This window comes from Cydia amplana, chromosome 17, assembly GCF_948474715.1.
Source record: "Cydia amplana chromosome 17, ilCydAmpl1.1, whole genome shotgun sequence".
NCBI lineage: Eukaryota > Metazoa > Arthropoda > Insecta > Lepidoptera > Tortricidae > Cydia > Cydia amplana.
This window is the reverse complement of record NC_086085.1, coordinates 13,516,602-13,538,145: the sequence shown is the minus strand read 5'-3', so window position 1 is coordinate 13,538,145 and position 21,544 is coordinate 13,516,602. Positions and strand designations below refer to the sequence as shown.

The 21,544-nt window shown below is 38.6% G+C and overlaps 3 protein-coding genes across 3 annotated transcripts; all 3 read right to left on the bottom strand.

Annotated features, from left to right (window-relative positions):
• Nucleotides 1-415: 415 nt before the first annotated feature.
• Nucleotides 416-4,805, bottom strand: LOC134655799 (uncharacterized). Its single transcript, XM_063511262.1, has 2 exons — nucleotides 4,710-4,805; nucleotides 416-3,426 (listed from the first exon to the last, which is right to left on the bottom strand). Exons 1-2 carry the CDS (start codon nucleotides 4,728-4,730, stop codon nucleotides 421-423), a joined length of 3,027 nt encoding a protein of 1,008 aa, XP_063367332.1. The 5' UTR covers nucleotides 4,731-4,805; the 3' UTR covers nucleotides 416-420.
• Nucleotides 4,806-5,636: 831 nt separating this feature from the next.
• LOC134656086 (protein Fer3-like) lies at nucleotides 5,637-11,139 on the bottom strand. Its single transcript, XM_063511603.1, has 4 exons — nucleotides 10,714-11,139; nucleotides 9,630-9,723; nucleotides 6,850-7,013; nucleotides 5,637-5,804 (listed from the first exon to the last, which is right to left on the bottom strand). Exons 1-4 carry the CDS (start codon nucleotides 10,756-10,758, stop codon nucleotides 5,637-5,639), a joined length of 471 nt encoding a protein of 156 aa, XP_063367673.1. The 5' UTR covers nucleotides 10,759-11,139.
• Nucleotides 11,140-18,222: 7,083 nt separating this feature from the next.
• Nucleotides 18,223-21,154, bottom strand: LOC134655772 (dynein axonemal assembly factor 10). The gene is made up of 6 exons (XM_063511233.1): nucleotides 20,777-21,154; nucleotides 20,482-20,609; nucleotides 19,948-20,165; nucleotides 19,370-19,492; nucleotides 18,916-19,028; nucleotides 18,223-18,440 (listed from the first exon to the last, which is right to left on the bottom strand). Exons 1-6 carry the CDS (start codon nucleotides 21,058-21,060, stop codon nucleotides 18,233-18,235), a joined length of 1,074 nt encoding a protein of 357 aa, XP_063367303.1. The 5' UTR covers nucleotides 21,061-21,154; the 3' UTR covers nucleotides 18,223-18,232.
• Nucleotides 21,155-21,544: the final 390 nt, after the last annotated feature.

Below are 21,544 nucleotides of genomic sequence, written 5' to 3'. Positions count from 1 at the left end.
CCCTGAACTGTTCTCCTTTCCACTTGCACCACCCCACTAACCCGGGGTAAACCCTTTAAACCGTTACCTAGTGTCAAATTGTAGTGGTAACTATGGTAACTCCAGGTTTAACCGGTTAACCCCGGGTTGCAATGGTGCAAGTGGGCCTTAGTCATATTAATTAAGCTTTAATTAATCATATTGAAGAGATTAAATTAAATCAGTAAGATCTAATAAAGTCGAATTCATAAATATTTATACATTTCTTCACCATCCATTGCAATAAGGGGAAAACATGTATACATATTTAATGAACTCGACTGTAAAGTCATAAAGTGTAAAACAATTAAAACTAAGCAGTTATCAATAAAATCCAGATATGTAATAAATATAATTTAATTAAAAACTAAGATCACATTACAAAAAAACTTATTAGTCTAATCACTCGCCCTCAGGAATGTCTCCTCTATGTACAACAGGTTTCTTTTTTCTAACAAGGCGTCGCCGAATCGGTCTGTCGTGGCCAGACGCAGGTCCTTCCTCTACTGCAGGTGCAGGCGTAGCTTCTTGCAACACTTGCGTTCCAGGTGGATAGTTCTCTATTCCCGTCGTCGTTGGCTCTTGACTCACAGCTTCGGTCTTCGTTACTTCCTGTAGCTGCACAGCTATGCTGTTGTGTCCATCGTCCTTAAGCGTTATAGTCGACCCGTCAGGATTGCTTGACTTGAACGAGAAAGTCGAACCGGGAGTGAAATCTGGTACTATAATCGGGTTGTTAGCTAAGGAGTCCTGGCTGTTGAAAGTTGGTCCAGGAGGAATTTGCATCGGGTTTGATGGCACTGGCATTGGAATTGTGGGATTTGGCGTAGCGATTGCTGGGCTTGGCATAACGTTTGTTGGGGTAGGCATAGGACTCGCAGGCATTGGTACAGCTGATGGGTTCTGTTCGATGTGGACATCTCCACGGTTCTCTTGAGGATTTATTGCGCTTGGAGACAGATTAGTCTTAACGCCGTTTGGAAACTCATCAGAGTATTCATATACGCCGTCGCTTGTTACTTGCTTGTACGAGAAGGAAGAAGAGGCTTTGTCCTTTTGAATTTCTGGCGTTCGCGAGTTGATCATCGGAGCTGATGGCCCAGTATGTCTGTGCTCCATGAAGTTAACGGTTGGCTGAGTGGTCGCAAGAAGCTGATTTTCTTGGCTTGTAACTTGCTTGTAAGAAAAAGATGAAGGGGGCGATGCTTCCATTGTTGCTTGTGGTGACGACATGGGTATAATTGGAGCTGGTACAAATGGCGCCGGCTTTAATTTAATTGGCTTGTGTTCTACCACGTTAATAGAAGCAGGTGGAACCAGCGGTGCTAGAGGTGGCAAGCCTTGATTAGGTTGATGCATCGAGTTGACGTTTTTTACATCTCTTACGGGGTCTTCGACATTCACAACCACGAATGGATTAGGATTGCTATGACTGATTTGTTTATATGAATATGTCAGTGGCACGGGCGCAAGTGGATCAATTACGGTAAAAGGACTGTCAATATATACTGCGGAATGAGCACTGTCTTCACCAATGCACCCTTGTACCGGGGCAGGGGCCGGGCTCAACGGCGAAGGAGGAGCGAATGTGTCCACAACCGGTTTATCAATAGGTCCAACTGGAGGATGGCTTCCCTGCACGCTGTTCACCAACTTGTATGAATATGAAGAAGAAACAGGTGTTGAGGGCTTGACAGCATTAGGATTTACCGGGTTCATGGGGAAAGGACCACTGTACATTGGAGATTCAAATACGCGAACTTGGCCTTCTGAGAATGGCGTTGCCATGTTAGCAGGAGGAGGAAGTGGTTTACCTTGTTCAGTGGTTAAACTAGATCCACCGTAGCTTGTCATGGAATCGTCGCTGTTAATATGTCGGTAGTTAAACGAATTCGCTCCTGGTGCTGTCGGTACGTTCACGGGCTGAATTGGTGGAACGCTCACAAATTCTGTTGGAACTGGAACGGCAAGGAGAGGTGGTCTGTTATATTTTGCCCCTGCGGCCACTTTCTCTATTCTGTCGGTAATATGCGGTGGGGGGATCGGGTGTGGCATCCCATGCACAACTATTGCAGGACTCGAACCGCGCTCTTCAAACATACTCGATCCAGTGTACGTAGTCATTTTTCCGGCTCCAATTTGTTTGTATGAAAATGAACTGGAAGGAGGCGGTACACCTGGCGAAACAGAAATAGGTAAAGGATTATATTCAACTACATTTACCGGTTCAGCTGGAACACCTCCATCAATGCTCATTCTGCCGTCGGCATATGCATAGCTATAAGAATACGCTCCATGACCAGTTGGATCTCTAAAGGGATTTTTCTCCGGTAAACCGGGAACGTTCGTTGGGGCGGATGGTATTCCATTATCCGTGACTATCACAGCGCCATTTGCTCCAGATGCTAAATGCGTAGTCATTCCACCATTGACGTCCATTTGTGAATAAGAATATCCTGTAGGTACTGGTGGCACAGGCCCTACCACTGCGGCATTCATTGCGACTGGTGTTGGGGCGTCTAGATAGGGACCTCTAGGATGAGATGCAATTGCAGCTACTTTCTCGATTCTGTCCATTAGAAATATAGGGGATGGAGGGACTCCTGTTTCAGTGACCACCACTGGTCCTGGTTTCCTAAATGTTGGAGGTAGTCCCATGTAAGATGTCATTTTACCATCTTGTATTTGCTGATAAGCGTATGTAACGGGTTGAGCGACTTCTGTGACGAAAATTTTCGATACTTCCGGCAGTACTGGAACCGGCAAACGCACAGGAATTTTTCTAACTCTATCAATGATGAATGGTAGTGTCTTACCACTCTCTGTCACTCTCACGCCGTTCCCCAACTCAAGGGAGCTGGTGTAAGTCGTCAGTGAGCCGTCTCGGTTTACCTGCTTGTACGAGTATTGGGTTGGAAAAACTGGGACCTTTGGAGGCTGTACCAGGACTGGGACAGGTTGAAAAGGCAGGCTGACAGGTGGCGCTGCGCAAGGCTTTATAGGTTTAGCGATAATCTGAGCCTTAGAGGGTAGTAGACCTACTTCTTTTAGTACTTCTGCTTTTCCGCTCAGAATTCCCGATGTTAATAGATTCTTGACTCCTAAGAGCGCGTTGTAGGTTTCGTTTAAAGTGCTGGTGCCGAGATAGGATCCAACGATGCCTATATGTGAATTTGGCGGTATTTTCTCGTAGATAGCTGTTTCGAGGGTTCCCTTTGGAACAGCTTTGATGACGACGTCGTTGAAGCCAGGGATGCTGTAGAACTTAACGTCGGGGGCTTCAGGCTGGGCGCAGTTGGGCTCGTTGCAGCTGAACAGTTTGTTGATGATCAGGTCCTTGATCTGGTGGAGGTGGCGACGAGGCCGGTCTTCCGCCAGCGTCGTGGCTAACCATACCAGGAATATACACTGAAAATACAACAACACTATTAGATAAATAAACAAGTTTCTAAACTATAAAATATCGGTGATAGGATTCATGATCGATGGTTTTTTCCAAAAAATAAAAGATGAGCACACCTAGACTTTAAAATTGGCATGCTTATTTCATTATTGGATAAACCTACCTATTCAATTTTAGACAAACATAAAAATAAGAAAAATTTCTGCACCTACCTATGTAGTTTTTTAGACTAAATAATAATATTTTACCACTTATAGGTATGTTGTTTTGGTACAAGCTTTAGGTAGGTTATATATTTAATACGATACATAGTGCTCGTCGCAAACATGTAAGGAAATAACTACAATAAAAATATTATACATAAACATAGATATTTAGCGAATTTCTAATATATGTATATAACATAATATATAGGTATACGACGTCCCTTCCGCGATGTGGCACGCAGCATCGCGTGCAGTTGTGTCTTTGATTTACGAACAAAATGCGACCATTTCCGAGCATGTTTGAGAAAAAACAATACCTATACTACATTAAATAATCTACTTGAAATAATACAGTCACTCCGTTGTCACTAAAGTCTTATAAAATAAATAAATAAACAAAGGATCAATGAAAATTTCGCTAATTATTCACCACAACTGATATATGTTTTAATACGAAACGTTTATAAAGTTCGGAATAGGTACCTTCAGGCTATTTTTCGCCATTTAGCCAGATTTAAGGATGACTCACGCTAGAACGGTCCGGGCCCGGGCCGGGCGCCCGACACTTCTTTTTCTATAACAGGTGACGGTGATCACGTGACGCTTTCTATAGAAAACTGAAGTGCCGGACGCTGCGGCCCGAGCCAGGACCGTTGTAGCTTGAGTTATCCTTTACACATCGATGAATGTTAAATTGTGAGTATAAGGTACATACATTTGCTACTTGCGTTCAACAGCAAATGTATGAGCTCGCACAATGCGTAGGTAAATAGGTGAATATTAACACATTCATTGCCACCCAGCCAAACTAGACATCCGCGCCAGGCCTCAAAAATTTCGTCATATAAAGCTGTACCTAGTACCACGATCCCGACTATCGGGTCGTCCGGCCTGGGAACGAAATCATAAAATACCCGATAGTCGGGTTTTCGGCACTGAATGTGATAATGTCATATATACTATATTCAGGAATATCGGGATGTCAGATGCTACGATAACCATGGGGTTATACAATACCGGCATTGACATGGCCCATTACCGGTAATATAAATAGGTACAAGAAATTAATAATTATAACTTACATTAATAACAACCAACCGCATGATTTCACTTGTCACTGTTCACTGACCCCTCGCTCGACACTAACTAAATAAATAACTTACCAATCGCCCCTTTTGTACCGAAGAAAGCTAAAAGTAAATTAACTAATCACATATTATAATCACTTATGATTCAACGCTGAATACATCTCATCTAGGTAATTAGAAGGAATTCCACTAATGAGTTCTTGAAATGAATGACACGAGATATGGTACAATATTTATTTATTTATCGTTCTTAGAATTAAATTATGATTAATGGAAGACTTTGGTACATATGACTAGATTTTTACATGAAATCAACATAATTATTGTGTTCCAATTTTTACTTTAGTTATGACTAGATTTTAACATGAAACAAACACACTTCTAATAGGTTAATTTAATTGCTAATATCTTTAAAATAATATACTTCCATATAAATATTTGGTACATACGTAAGTACCTAACTCTATCTAAAAATATGCTGGTCTACAATTTTCATAAGCTTATATTCTCAAAATATCAGCAAATCAAAGTCAATTTTATACGAGTGCCTGTTGGCTCATAGATAGTCCCTAATTTAATTTATATGCCATTTATGTGGTCTTTAACGTTATCTTGGTAATAAAAGGACTTAAAATGCAAAATATATTTATAGTGTAGATAATTATTCGATAGAATATGACAGGTAAAACATCGACACAGTACCCTGACTCCTCAGAGTTCTATCTAACGGCATTAGGGTAGTATACATCTTTGATTTATCTGAAGACGTGCCTCTGTATAGATGAAACAGTGCGGTTTCGGACTATGAAGTTACACAGTTACACATATTTTAAGCTGAAATATTATGTGAACTTATCGTAGGCTCTTGGTATATAGATGACACAGAAACGCTACTGACACAGAAAACTACCTTTACGTCTTTTAACCGCACCACGGCACATCTCCATCAAAGACGTGCCTCTGTATAGGTGGTGCATGATGCGGTTGCGGAGATCCGTGCAGGAGCTCACACATGAAGCTGATGTACGTGATGGCAAGACGGAGGGTTTCGATACGGGAGAGACGTTTCTCGTACGCAAACGTCGGGACCTGGGGAAGGAAAATATGAATTGGAGATTTTCCCATATTATTTATTTGTTAAATATTATCTTTTGCCCGTGACTTCGTCTGCGTGGAGTTAGTAATTTGGGCAGCTTATTTTTACCTAATCTGCTTTTTAACGATTCTCCATACAAACTTCCACCCCCCTTTTCACCCCCTTAAAGGGTGATTTTTGGGATAAAAACTACCCTATGTCCTTCCCCGGGACTCAAACTATCTCCATACCAAATTCAACTAAATCGGTTCAGCGGTTTAAGCGTGGAGAGATAACAGACAGACAGGCACACTTTCGCATTTATAATATTAGTATGGATTGTGAGGATCTAGGGTGGATAGATGTAAAGCAAAACATTCGCATTAACATTTGTCAGTGATTATTTCCATTTTTCCTTAAATATAAAATTTGTCAGTGAGTCTCAAATTCTTGCCTCAGCCGCGGATTCTTGCCTCATTGGGCATGAAATAGCTTGGTCTTACCTTTCTCCTCATCCTCAACTTGTCAAAGGCCTCATTCAGATTAAACATGCGTCTCCTCTCACTCACGGACGCGACGAACATAAACGGACGGACGGACGGACGGATTTGTTGGAAAACTCAAACTCAAAATATACTTTATTCATGTAGGCCTAGCAACAAGCACTTATGAATCGTTAACATAAATATTATCTTAAGCTAATTATCAGAGCAATTTATTGATGTTATTATTCCATAATAATATTGGATTATTATACTAATCAAATTTAACACAAATTTAAGAATTTCACAAAAGGATCGTCAAACATGAAAAAAATTGTATAAAATAAATACTAGTCTAGAATGTTTCTAGAATAAAATCTAAATGTCAAATAAATAAAAAAAAAGCAAAAGAAATACATACATCGGAATATCAATTTCCTCATCATTAATCAAATACACCTAATAAATAAATAATCATTTCGAAACACAATTAATCCCACGTTGTTTTATCATTCATGTAGTCTTGTGTGTATAATAAGCTTCTTGCCTCATCCGCCATGATATAACCTGGTCTTACCTTTCTCCTCAACTTGTCAAAGGCCTCATTCAGATTAAACATCCGTCGCCTCTCCCTTATGTTTGCCGCGCGACGTTGCGCGACAGACGCGACGCGACGCCGCGGCTTCTTGCCGCCGGAGGACGCGCGCGACGGGCCGCGGCCACATCCCGCCGCCGACCACACTGTTATTAAAGTTACTTAATGTGAAGATGGAAGATGATTTCAGAATAAGAAAGACTATACAACTAGTAGTTCGCCCCGAACTGAGAACTCGCGGTTCGCCAAAAAGATCAATTGAATGCAGTCGTCATAGGATCGAAATCCACGTGCGATTTATTGCAAGATCTGTGGAGCCCTTAATTGATAAATTTAGGTCAAGTAGGTTTTAATTTCTAATTAAAATAAACTGTAGGTATCTGTGGTAAGCCGTAATCTTTCTTGTCAAATGTCAGATACTAATATTATGTTTATTTTATTTCGTTTTTATCTTGCAAATTTTTTTAAAATCTTAAATTAAAAAACAATATTATAAATGTGTAAACCGAGCACTTTCATTTGATACCAAACTTTTTTGTAATTAAAATGACGAGAATAGCAAGACCCCTCACAAATAGCTTTTTAGCATTTTAAGCTCTTCTAGCACATTAACCTCTTGATCGAGCCTGCTCAAAATTTAATGACTAAAATATAATGCCCTCAACTTTACGTTCACCCAATTTCATTTAAATTAGAACAAATTTACTTAAGTTATTGTGTATCAAACTATCCTCTGATAGTTCAGCTTAAAAACATCGAAATGCCGGGACGTGCCCCTAGCCAGCCGTGTGTTCCAAGTTGAATGTAAGAACTTCACTTCGCTTCGCTCGCTCGTTCGATAAGAACTTCACTTCGCTTCGCTCGCTCGTTCGATAAAAACTTGAAACTTTGAAAAAGAAAACCCCTAGCGTAAGATCATATAGTCCGTCAACCAAATCTTGTCAGTAGCAATGTAAAGCAAACTAAAGTAGGGCAACACTCAAAGAGCAGTATTGCGCTAAGAAAAGCAGCAATGTACATCGAACCAAAAGATTTTTATTTCCGCTGAGCGCGCCCTGCGTACGTCAATTCAAATTGTCACTCGCGGTTTATTGAAAAAATTTGAAACGGACGGACAATTTAAAAGCGATGTTAAAACAATGTTAATCAAAATGATGAACAAATTTGAAGATATCAAAAACAACTCCCTATCGTAGTGCTTATATTCTCTTTGTTCCCTATCTATGTCTTCTAAGTTTACTAAAATAAAATCATATCAAAATGCAGATAATTAGATAGTGCATATATTTGTTATTTACAATATAATATGCCACTTGTTAATGTAAATTAGTGTACTCTTCTGGATGAATATGACATACCTGTGTAATTTTTTTGATTGGTATATATTGTACAATAGGATTACATATTAAAAATAAAACAACTGATATTTGGGTGTTTATTTAATTTAAAGGTAAATAAGATAAGGGTCACTTTAGCTTACACTATAATTCAGGTCATTAATTGAAAAAATATAATGAAGTTACCAATGTTACCGGGTCACTTCAACCAAGCATAATACTCTGTAGTATTCTATTGCATCTTTGTAAATAGTCACAACTGATTGCTGAAAATATTAGACATGTGGGCCTATGGACGGTTTCCAGGACACAATTTATGGTCTTGTTGGATAGATTTAGGCATACGTTTTAATTTTATTTATGCCTTTTAACCCTAAAACAAAAAAACTGAACATAATCTTAAAATTCGAAAGAGTTCTTCCAGTGTGTACTTGTCATAACCTCAATTTTTAGTAATGTTTACCATCAACGAGCATGATTGTACATTGTAGGCCCCTTAGCTTTGCTTATTCTTATTTAATGTATTGGTATTTAATGGTGACAGCAGAAATATCTCTTGAAACAGAAACGATTCAGAATGAAAACCAAATGAAAACAAATAAGGTGACGGCTGTCGTTCACGATCCACATTCCACAGATAAAACACAGATGACAGGCATTTTGGAATTATTCCAACACAGTGTTGCTAACCCGCGATTTTTCAAATTTGCCGCCTTTTACTACTGACAAGATTTGGTTGACGGACTTTACTTTGAATATTTCACGCTTAGTGATTTACTACTTTTATTAGAGACAAAACAACTCAGTGCCGACAAAATGAGTCGGTACAAAAGATCATTAACAGATACGAACTGTTTTTATTAAAATAAGCGTTGCTTATTTTTATATAAGGTACTGGCAGAATACCAGCGATGTGGCTTGCCGCATCACAATGCTGAGCCAGCGCCTTTTCTGTACCACGACACATGGCCTCATAAAGTATAATAGGTAGTTAAACTAGTTAATTATTTTTAGTAATTAAGTTGTTTTGCATGTCCTTATCTTGCACTTTTTAATGCCATGTATGTTGTGGGTATGAATAAAGAAATTATCTATCTATCTATTTCATCTTCTTTCTCTGTTCCCTTTATTTGGGATCGGGCCTCCTCACTCTTTTGCGCCAAGCTACTCTGTTTTGGGTTGTCTCTTTTGACATCTGGGATCGTTTGAGGTCCTTTTCTATATTTGACCACTAGGCCAGCGGATGGCGGCCTGGGCCTATCTTTGCGGAATTTTCAACGTGACTTTGACGACATGATTAGGTACTACGACTGTTCACGTGGCCGTACCACCAACAGCGATATATCTTTGTCGCTACCGCAGTCGCTGTGTCCTGTCGCGTCGAGGCTATTGAGTTGTCATGTAAGATATCCTATCTTATCTTACCCAGGTCGGCCGGCGGGAACGCCAGGATGTCGGGGTAGGGTACCGACGCGGGAGGCGCGTCCCACAGCGGACCGTATGGGGACACCTCACTGCCCTGAAAAGCACCAATCTTTTAGAATATTCACTACTGGCTCCTCTACACGATGGGCCATCATACTGGCCCACTAAGATGGGCCAGCGTGTAGAGAGGGTAGTGGTGTCGCATGGCTTATGGCCCGGCGGGATGGCGATGGGATGGCCACGGTGTCGGTTTTTCGTCCGCACATCAAAGGTAGTGGACCAGCGATGGTGCGTACGCATCTACACGTAGCCCATTCCAATTCCATAGTGCGCGCTTTCAACCATCGCATGGCCATCTCGCTGGCCCAGCGCTGGGCCATCGTCTAGAGGAGCCATAACATCTGAAGACCACATGTTTCTAGTGTGAGAGTCAGTTTTTTTTGCTTACATTTTCCAGATGGAAGACTATATAAGACTTATCTAGACATCAGGGTAAGTATTTTATCTATAGCAGTGGCGGCGCGTCAAGCATCCCCGATGGGTATTTAAGCTGAGGCTGAGGCTAAATTAGGCTTACCTAATTACACCAAAATGTAAATGTTGTTATAATTATGGGAAGTTATACAGTTGAGTGATAATGATTAGTCCATATCAATTGCGTTGATGCAACTATACCGTCTATACGGTCTATAGGTACCTGTACAATAATGGGGTTAATTTCATAAATGTACAGTCATTAGGAAACGAGTTCCATGTGTGAAAATTCCCGTTTTTCACTCCATTAAATTAGTCTACTGAAACCAGTCGTATGTTCTTACAACTTTCAAATAAATAACTACCTAAAGGAATTAGGTAAGGTCAATGTGGCTAATTCCGTCATAGGGACTATTGTCCACGAGCGTATGTTTCTCTGATTTTTAATCTTAGGAAAAAAACCATCCGCTTTAGATTGCTGAAACTAAAAGCAATCGCTGATTTGTCGATGAAAATTTATCAATTTTGTTCGTTGTTCGAGAAAAACGCTAGTAGACGGAATAGTCCCTATGACGGAATTAGCCACATTGACCTTATCTAAAATACGTACTGCAGATCCGCTCCAAACGTGCGACGTGTCGCTTCCGTATGACATCAGCGGGAAATGAATCTTGATACCTGGCACCCTCGCTTATCTAGAAAACAGCCCCTGCCACCGCAGCACCTTCTTTAGAAGCACTAGCACACTCTGGTCAGAACCTGAACCTATCGCGTCGCGAGCTGTACTAAATCAAAATACAAATTCATATTTTCATGCTAACATTTTATTAAATTTACTCACCTCTCGAAAATCAACCCTCTGAACAGCTTGTTTAAGTCCAATTTTCATTGTTTATTGAAAAGCGCACCCCTAACCATAGTGTCGCCAGGTTTCTGAGCGGTGATTGGTCGGGATAAGGGTGAGTCGAGGGTGGCTCGCTGTGATTGGCTGCAGCGGGTGCATGGGCGGGGGGAGTATCGACTGAAAATGTCTGATCTCGAAATGAAGACTTTCTGAAAGCAGGTTTCCATACAAATAAACATAGGTAAAAATATGATGGCATATTTTGTTATGATATTTGCGTTATATTATTCATTAAAAACATGATCAACATTGAAATCGAAATATTTTCAGTAATATCCAGAAATGACCTGTAAAATACTTACCCTCATTCCTCTAGTCTAGTTTATTAACATAATTATATGATCTGCCACTTCCGTCGGTTATTTTTGGGAGAAAGCAATTTTTTGTCGTGTTACATGTTCCCTTGGACAACAAAGTTTATGGCATTTGCGTGGAAACTGGAAAGTCTATCATCAATTCTGTTACCTTATTGATATTTTTGAATGACGACCTACTGCACCTATCGGTAGACCTCCCTACGGATCTGCTTACCTAATAGGTATTCAACTTGATACTCCTAAATTAAAACGTTTAGTTTGTCGGGCTGCCTGCATTATCTTTCAGTTTTCAGAGCCATGCTTGAGCTCACTACTGTTATTACAGCAACTAAGTGACTGTATTAGTATCTAGTAGTACCTATCTATACCTACCTCCATCAGGAGATATAACCGCAAAAATTGAAGTTCGCAAATTGTGGGCATCTTTCTCTGTTAGGTACTCTAATTACGCCTTCATTGGAGTAAAAGAGAAAGATTTCAGTTTTCGCCGTAGGCCCTCTGGCCTTATCTAACATGTCAATTTGAACGTAGGTATACACCGATATTTTTTGTTACAGTCCTGTTTATTTACACCAGTGAACGCATATAAACTATGGAAGTATTCTGTCCGCTCAATTATGACCCAACGTAAAGTATTCGATTGTAGGCGGTGCTTACAGAGTGTTCGATTGGCAACTTCAGTGCGGCCGAGATGACAGTCAGTGACGGATGGCTAATTGGTTTATAAAAACAACGTTTTTTTGTAATTAAAAATGTCTTCATGTGTCGTGAAGTGGTGCAGAAGTTGTTTTAGTTCATATCAAGGACAGTGGAATCACTTTTCACTTGTAGTAAACAGATAACTTCAGTAAAATTTGGAATAAACATGACGACATTTTTTCAATACTACCGTGCTAAGCTAAAACGTAACAACTGCATACGACTTTCATAACAACATACGACTTTTTAAATTGCGAGGATAATAGGGATGGTTTTATGCCAAATGAAGTAGACTATTTTATTAACTTATGATTGGTTTAGGTATTTTCTATATACAGTAGAATCCGCTTATAATGACATTGAAGGGAAGTAACAAACATGTCATACTAAGCGGATGTCATATAAAGCATAGTTGATAAACTTTTTATTTTATTTTTTCCAAATTAATCTCAATCAATTTTGTGAGAGATGAGTTTTATTAACCTTATACCAATTATCAACTTTCACCGAGAGTAAAAACTAAAACAATTTAAACGCCACAGACGTCCTCGCAGGGAAAGATGTGGGGCCGGCCACGAAAACCAGCGAATTTGTCAGTATAACCGGACATAATTCCATAAAAATAGTATTTATAGGTCGAAGTTATCTTATCCGACTTTGTCACAAAGAATTTCATATGAAAACCAAACTTCGCACAGTAATTGCGTCATAGTAAGCGGTTGGTCAGTATAAGCAGAGTCATAATAAACGGATTCCACTGTAATTATAAATGTAGTAATAAATTCCTTCTTACAGATTTGTATTTTCCTTTTTTATTTCATGAGATGGAGCTATAAAAAACTACCTAGTTATTTCAAATTAATAATCAAATTTGGTATTGTCATTTTACATTACTTTCCATTCAAATTCCCACAATATGCTATTCGCAGAGAACTATGGAAAAAAGCTGTCCAATTAGAGAGACATGAAATTGAGTGGATGCCTGGCAAGATATATAATGTTCTATTCATGAGATAACCCGTGAGATAATCATATCCGGTCTCCTATATGTAGATACATTTTTTTCTATCACGCTTTCACTGAATTAATTTAACAAATACACACATTATCTCAAAATGTTGATCATTTTAATCCACCCTCTACTGTCACATATATGTAGGTTCTCTCTCAAGCCATTTCCGTCAGTAGAAAAGAGCGGCGAATTTAGAAAATGTAAGCGCGCGAACGGTTATGGTCCCATACAAAATTGTAATTATGCGCCTTTTTCTACTGACAAACTTGCTTGACCGGCTATATACATATAAAATATTTCCATTGGAACTGAAAGTGGGGATTTATTGTGACTCCGCCTGTTCAAATGTTTTTGACCCGATTCGTGTACCTACCCATGTAAATTTTGCAGGCTGTATAGCCTGTCCGATTTCTAAGATCAAGTTCGCCATACATTTACTATGGCGTACTTGATCTTAGAAAAACGGACAGACTATACCAGTACGGCTACCATCAGTTTGGCACTGACAAACGCCGTCGAGAACGTAATTTACTTTCTATACATCTCGCTCGTACTCGCATATTAGTGCAAACGAGATGTATAGAAAGTAAATTACGTTCTCGATAGCGTAAATGTCAGTTTTGACACTGTCAGTGACTCATGGTACGGGCTCTGAACGTGACTTCGCACTGCCATACAGATTGATAATAAAATATACAAAATACTTATTATAGCGGAATACATTTATACAACAATGAATATTTAATTATGTTGAGTTAGTCTGTCATTTAATTTCATATCAACATTTTAACTAAGTAGTTATCTTTTAATCTGCATTAAATTATTATACGTGAATTATTTGACTGGTTCTTCAATGTATGGCATAAACCTATCCCTGTCCAAGTCATATTCTAATCAAATATGAACCGCGAATTCTCAGCGGCCAGTACGTACAGCAAGAAGTTTATTAGCGGATTAATGTCGCTGATTGGTAGTTATTGACATTATATGCATTTCATCTACACTTAGCTGTGTACGTTAGTGTTATTACACTATTCTCTCTAAACTATTCTATTGAGACAGGCTCTGTAAACGTATCGTCTTATTTAAATGTAGGCGTAATTGTGTATGTGTGCTAATTTGGCCCGAGAATTTGAACGGTAATGTTCCCAAAGGCGGTTTCCAGTTATATGCTTTCACTGATTTACACTTACCTAAATAAATACAGTAGGTACGTACCAGAAAATAAGTAGGTACAATACCAAAAAACAGATTTTAGACCATCAACAAATCACACCTAAAAGTCCTAAATGACCATAACCCCGACAAAGCCATGCACCTGCAAACCGTGCCAGATCGCTAATCTGAAATTAATCGCATACAGGGTGAGGCGGGACAGATGCCACATTCCACGCACATTGCGCCAAATTGGGGCGAATCCGTCAAACTGACAGAAATCAGCGCGGATGAGGTAAAGTGGGGTAGCGACCCCATTTGACAATGTAATTAACACTTGCCAATAAGTTCTAAAATTTTGTCGCGGCAATAACAACTTTATTACAAACAGTGAAAGCGTAAATTTCGTCGTCGGCGTCGGACTGTATGGAATTGTGGAAACAGATTGTACACTTGCAGCTGCTGATTAGGTAAGTATTTGGTAAAAGTCAAATTTAAGAATGGACCTGAATCTTAATTTGAAAGTATTAATAGACCGAGCGTTCGGTTGTACTCCTCCACAGGGCGCAATTTTCATCCGATATTCAAAAAAAAATTGAGAGCAGGCAGGTTCAATAACTTCTTTTTGCCGATTCAGTTTAGGTTTTTTTTTGCAAAATGGCGGAGCCATAGGTACATTTATTCAGTTTTAAGAGAAAAGGAACGGCCGCTTCTCCATAAAAACGTAGCCCCAATTTTCCTCCCCTGAATATTGATGATAAAATTACCATAGCTATGCCCCTACGTTTGACTTTTTTCGATTTTTTGATTATTGTAAAAATTAGGACCAAAAAACAGATTTCATATAAATTTTTAAATGGTCCTAACGTTTATAATAATTAATAATTCAAAAAAAACAAGCGTAGGGGCATAGCTGTGGTGATATACAACTAATTGTGTCAAAATATTTTCAATAATATTAATATCCAGAGAGGAAAATGAAGACTTACGTTTGTATGAAAAGGCGATTTCGCGCGGCTCCTCCACTTTCTATGCCCGCGAGGTCTACAGCTCACAGAGACACTACGGACACATCTTGACTTCAAGAATGAAGTCAAGATGTGCGGGTGTACACTATACACCCACACATCTTGACTTCAAAGCTTAAACCATTTCTAAATCAACGAGGGGTCTTTATCCCCGTCAAATTATGAGATTTAGCAAAACATGTCAACTGAATTACACGCTTCAATTACAAGGGGCACAAATGGCACAATGCAGGGGCTGACCGCACGTGGCGACGCAATATGCTTCGTATGATAACTGATGCTAAAATCTTATTGTTCTTTGTTTTATAATAAAACTTTATTTTTTAAGCGGGACGAATAAAAAATAGGGTGTTTTCATTGTGATTTGCATAGTATCGTTTAGCATTATTTTAATCGGTAATAGAGAGTTTTGAATCAGGTCGAGTGCATACACCGTAAAAATATCGATACAGACAAAGTGCCAAAAATGTGTGGGCAATATGGTCGTATTGGTCGTGTAATAAGGTATAAAAGTTGCTGAACAAATTTTGGTCAGTTTGAGGAGTACAGCCTTTAGTTTAATTTATTGCTCCTGTTACAGAAAGCACCCTGTATAATTATATTGTTGGCACTTTGTCCGTATCGATATTTTTAGACATGTCTACAGCGAGCTGCAAAAGTTATGAATGGAATTCATTCATAAAGGAGGTATGCACTTTTGCAGCTGGGTATACGTTTACTTGCAAGTTAGGCATTCCCTCTAACTTAGATGGCGATGGTGATAAAATGTAAATAGCTATTAACCAATTTATTGATTTTTGACTTGGACATTTACAAACTTAGGTACTGATTTTAATTTCCAAGCATACTAAAGTAGGTACTTTAGGTAGGTATGTAGCTACCTAAAGTACCTACTTTATTGGTAGGTACCTTATACCTATAAATATATTGTCGAAAAGAAAGGAGACATGCGATTTTATTCCGATATAGATACTTTTACTTACTTACCTACTTAACATCTAAAAATTAATATCTGCTCCAGTGTATAATTGAAATTGAATTTATTATTCCGTGTTAGACACGCTCTAACACTTGCATCGGCGACAAACAATAGCAAGTTTGAGCGGCGTGGGGTGGCCATGCGACTGGTGGAAACAAGGATATTTTATCTACAGCGGTATTCAGAGCTATCTTACAGTTAACTGATGTTTGTGACATGCATTTTTTTCAGTTTCATGATAAAGACATACATATATACATAATTGTATATGAACAAAAGTTACTTTTATTCTCTTGGTTCTTATCTCTACGTTTTTAAATAAACGTTTCAATAACAAAACATTCTTATTCAATTTATGAACTACCTACTTGAAGTTTTCTTTAGTTATTTATAAGTAGGCCATCTAGCTAAGTGATTGTAAACCTAACTTCATATATAATAATTTATGAATCGCGGCTTCATAGCGGAAACTTTGTTAATCGATAGGTACTCATTAAGTACCTAATGATTTACTTACTCATTTATGACAATTTATTTTCGATTTTGCTAGGCAACGCTTTCGCCGATAATTAAACAGGTAATTAGAACTATTTATTAATATTGGGATCAATTAGCACAAATTCCAAATTTAATGCAGTTTGTGTCTATTTATGGCACTTTATTAATGACACTAAAATAACGCCTAGATATTAAATTTTAAACGTATGATAAAATAATCTATATTAAATAGGAACTAAATAATTACGTGTTTATTAGTTGGTAAACAATTACTACCTGTAATTAGTGTGCCTTTTAGCACAATGTTCTGTTCGTCTTAATGAAGTTTTGTTATTATATTTTGTTAATTTTTGACACGTGAATGTAAAAGCGGACGGTTTGCAGAAACTTGTTATTCTGCACGCACTGAACACATTGCCTTTACCTAAAATTTAAAAAGTCACTCGCATTTTTTATACTTGCTTGTATCGCTGCCTTTGTCAGGAAGCAAACAGCAGTTTGTTACAAGTCTCTAAATTTCTCAAAACCTTTTTATTTATTGAGCCCTAACTCGATGTGCATTATGTCATCGAAACATCATTTGATTTTGTCTTCAAATACTAATTGGATTGACATTAAAATTACTGTATATAATTATGAGATTAGGTACCTATCTATATCAAATTTCAGGTTAAATCAAACACCGAAATTTTCGTATTTCAATAACTGGATTTATATCACAAAATATGCCTACAACAATACAAGCCAAGCTAAATAAAACCGTTCAGTAAAAAAAACGTACAGAATTTGGAAAGCGTGGTCGCCCCACAGCAATGACACCCCAAATTTTGCACGAGGGAGCTAAACGGCCCGTTAGCTTCGGTTCCGTTTCATTAAAAACGAATTAGCTGTTGCATCGGAAATATTCCGACTGAGACTGTCCACTGATTTTAATGACATTTACTGCACGAGTAATTTAATAACACTTCTAGATTGTTTTTTAACACTTCAATATAAAGATCACTAGGTACATCTTACAAAACAAAGTCCCCCGCTGCGTCTGTCTGTTTGTGTGTATGTATGTTCGCTATAAACTCGAAAATTACCTACTGACAAACGGATTTTCATGCGGTTTTCACCTACCTTAATTACTACATTAATAGTGATTCTTGGGGAACTTTTTTGTAAGTATAATTTGTTTTTCACTTGTCATGCTCGTAAAGTTCAACTTTAAGTCGTGCGTAGACGACATAAAATCGCCTTTTAAGCTCTAAAGTGCATAAAGTAAAATAATCTATTACGACCCTTATTAACTTAGCGATAAAGTAAAAAATCAGCTCGCTGCGCTCGGACCAATAAATTGCCTCAGATACAAATGGATCGCTTTATGCCCTTGTTGTACAATCTACTATTGTGTAACCCATGCGAAGCCGGGCGGGTCGCTAGTTATAATATAAAAGGAGGATGAAAGGGCCGAAAATGAGCGTCAAGTCTTTGCGAGGCCAAAGACCCCTGCTCTGCCACAGGGGCTAAAAGAAACAAGAATAAAATAAATACTTTATTGTATATTCAGCTTAGTCGTGACAATAACCCTCACATACTGGTCGTAGGCAGTAGCCACGGCCAGGCCAAGGTGGTCCCGGTTCCAATCCAGCGCGTTAATAGGTTGGGTGCTTACGACCATGCGTTGTAATCGCTTCAGGGTCCCGGGGACCCCGACGGAGACCCCTTGCTGGTCCATGCGGAACCTCTGCTCTGGGTATTCGCTGAAAATGATTTGTTCCCGTGATTCTCACTTTTATCGACGCGACTTAAAGACTCGAGGCCTCAAGACTCGTAAGTCTTGAAGACTCGAATATATTTGAGAATTGTATTTATTTATTTTCCTTAAATATTGGAACGGCGTAAGATAGGTAAATAGGTAGGTATATGACTATTAGCTTTATCTGATTCCGTATCGATAAGTACTATACGGCCGTACAGTTTAGGTATATTACATAAGTTTACAAAAAATACATGGCATAACATAAGTAGCATAAGTACAGTCACCTACAATAATATGTTACTCTTCGAAGGCCGCAAAAAACATGTGACATGCTCTTATGGCTCTACAAATAAGATCGGGTCAGATATTTTTGCGGCATTCGTTGTGTAAATATTATTTTTGCAGGTGACTAAGGTGTCTGTACTTAAATAGTTACCTATTGCGTAAAGAATAGACATTAATAACGTAAAACTCACTATTTCCAGAGAGACGCTTGCCCGTTCCCGGAACACGTCACGAATAGGTCCCGGTTCTGCGGCAGATGTCGCGCCACCCAAATGGTGCCGCTTTTCACTGAATTTTCTAATACCTGGAAACGTGTAACAATGATAACATTGAAAATGGTATACTTTGGTTTTTTTTTCTTAGCCTATTTGTGTGTCCCACTGCTGGGCAATGGCCTCCTCTCCCCTGGTTCTCCATGACTCCTGATTTAGCGCTTCTTCCGGCCAGTTGTTAAGGAAGGCGTCAAAGTCGTCCCGCCATCTCTGCCTGGGCCTGCCCCGCCCACGCTTCTTCGTCGTTTGTTGGTTATCAATACATTGTAATTATTAAATACATAATACATGGGTAGCTACATAAAGGTGTTACATGAATCATAATATATGTTTAAGTTCTGTAAAAGCCTCAAAGATATTAGAGAAAAATTACCTGCGCAAATCCCTTGGTAGGATTCTGAGTGCGCACGTCAAACACGTGGAACTTGCCCTCGAGCGTGGTCGCCACGAGTTTGTTCATGGGGATGTCTTTGCGGTCAAATTCTGCGTGGCATACCTGTTATACAACAATAGATACAATAATTATTCCGAATTGTTGTGCCTAAGTTAACTTACTAGCTACATCTGGGCCATTTTATTTAAAGTTGTCCACTACACTTTTTTTTTCAAAATTGGCATTTTTATGTTATTTCTACTCAGAATGACCTCTTTTGATCGTAATAGGAGAAAAAAAGTGTCCCAAAATTTCCATACATTTTGGATCTTTCCATTCCGTGACCGCCATACAAAGTCTAAGAAAAATGTTAACGGAATGGGAAAAAAGCTTTGGGACACTTTTTTTCTCCTATTAGGATTGAATGAGCTCGTGATTCTGAGTAGAAATAACATAGAAATTCACTATTTAAAAAAAAGTGTAGGGGACAACTTGAAATAAAATGGCCCATCTACAGAATGATCGCGATTATTGGTGTCTGCACATAATATATCAAACATTAAGAATATGTTCCTTACCCCATTCTTCAAGTTACATTCCCATCTCAGCGACATGGTCCTCAGATCAAACATCTTGAGGTCTCCATTATCATAGCCGGCCACGACAATCCGCTCCGAGTCGTTGAATGAGTTCCCGAAGCAGACAGACCAACAGTCCCGCTTACCCTCTCCTTTCACTGGCTGCATGTTTGCCACGGGCTTGCCCCGCTGCCTCGGATCCCAAACTTTTACTGTGCCTGTTATACAAAGGTCTACTAATTCAGCATTCTCCACATCAATTGGAAAAAGGGGTTGTGATATAGCAGCTAATGTCAAAATGTAAGCCAAAAATCTACTTAAACTTTGGAGGATGATGTATCAAATTACAAACATAGTGACTCATTTCATTACTCCTGAATGTATTAGACAGTACAAACTGCAACACTCGTAACTGTACATTGGTGGACGTTATTACAAAAGGCATAAGGTCCACCGATGTACAGTAATCAGTTTGGACGAAGGTACAACATTTAGAGGTTGAGATACAATAAAATTTGTTTTCACAAGTTGTACCATCTCTGCTGCCGGTGACAATTTCTGGCGCCCCACAGCCGACTGTGCTGCCACCCATGCCATCTATCGAGTTTATTATGTCTGTGTGCTCCTTCGTAATGTACACTTGACAGCTCTTCTCCAAATCCCTGAAACAAAAATACGTATTCTAAATTTGTTAATTTGTACAAGTGTTTTGTTCATTTAACCTCTTATTTTAAGACTAACAACAATCATTGTTCAATCAAGAGAAGAGGGAAATATCAAAGCATAACTAAGCAATAACGGTGATGGTTTTCTGAGCATTCTTTCTTACCATATTTCTAAAGTACCCTTAAAATCGCCTGTAGCCAATCTTCTCTCTATATCGCTGGTCGCACCGAACGTTCCACATTTAAAAGAGTTTGGCCTTTCAATCTCCTTTATTTTTTTCACTTCACCTGCAGTTATCTCGAAGATTTCAATCGTTCCATGTCCTTTGGGTATGCAACCGATAACAACAAACTTTGCAGAGCATGGAATCCATTTGCAATCAAATATGGAGTGATTGATGTTGTGCTCAATGTGTGTTATGATTTGAGGAGTATCCAGGCTTTCCATTTTAACCGATTTATAACTTTGCTTGAAACCAATCACTTGTTTTACGAATAAAAACAACCTCAAAGTCCACCATCGAATAAACACATTAAGGTTGTCATGGTAACCAAAGTGACGTTTGTATAGTTTTTTTTTAATTATCTGGCACTTTATTGGGCACTTTAGATTTCAAATTTTGTCAGTGAAATCATCGATTTAGTAATTTAAAAAATAATTATAAAGTCCATAAAAAATTGTATAAAGTTTTACTGTTACTACAACGCGGCAAGAGATTAATCAAAATTACGATTATTTTATCACGTATAAATATCGTAGACAATTATATTTTACTTTATTTACGTTCGTATGCTATCTGTAATTATTGTCTATGATTTCATGATTTGACAGCACTTTGACATTTATAGTGATGTACTCTTCACGCAGAATTTGAATTATCGACAAAGTAAAGGACGATTATGGAAATAAAATATTAATTATCCTCAAAACA

Excerpts from the sequence above, each read along its gene's own strand:
- LOC134655799 (XM_063511262.1), bottom strand. The coding sequence starts at position 4,730 with ATGCGGTTGGTTGTTATTAAT. Across the intron at positions 3,427-4,709 it reads TGCGGTTGGTTGTTATTAAT|TGTATATTCCTGGTATGGTT; the intron begins GTAAGTTATAAT and ends TTGTATTTTCAG.
- LOC134655772 (XM_063511233.1), bottom strand. The coding sequence starts at position 21,060 with ATGGAAAGCCTGGATACTCCTCAAATCATAACACACATTGAGCACAAC. Across the intron at positions 20,166-20,481 it reads TGTCACCGGCAGCAGAGATG|GCACAGTAAAAGTTTGGGAT; the intron begins GTACAACTTGTG and ends TTTGTATAACAG. Across the intron at positions 19,029-19,369 it reads CTACCAAGGGATTTGCGCAG|GTATTAGAAAATTCAGTGAA; the intron begins GTAATTTTTCTC and ends ACACGTTTCCAG.
- LOC134656086 (XM_063511603.1), bottom strand. The coding sequence starts at position 10,758 with ATGTCATACGGAAGCGACACGTCGCACGTTTGGAGCGGATCTGCA. Across the intron at positions 9,724-10,713 it reads ACGTTTGGAGCGGATCTGCA|GGCAGTGAGGTGTCCCCATA; the intron begins GTACGTATTTTA and ends GGTGCTTTTCAG. Across the intron at positions 7,014-9,629 it reads GTTCCCGCCGGCCGACCTGG|TGTGGTCGGCGGCGGGATGT; the intron begins GTAAGATAAGAT and ends CTTTAATAACAG.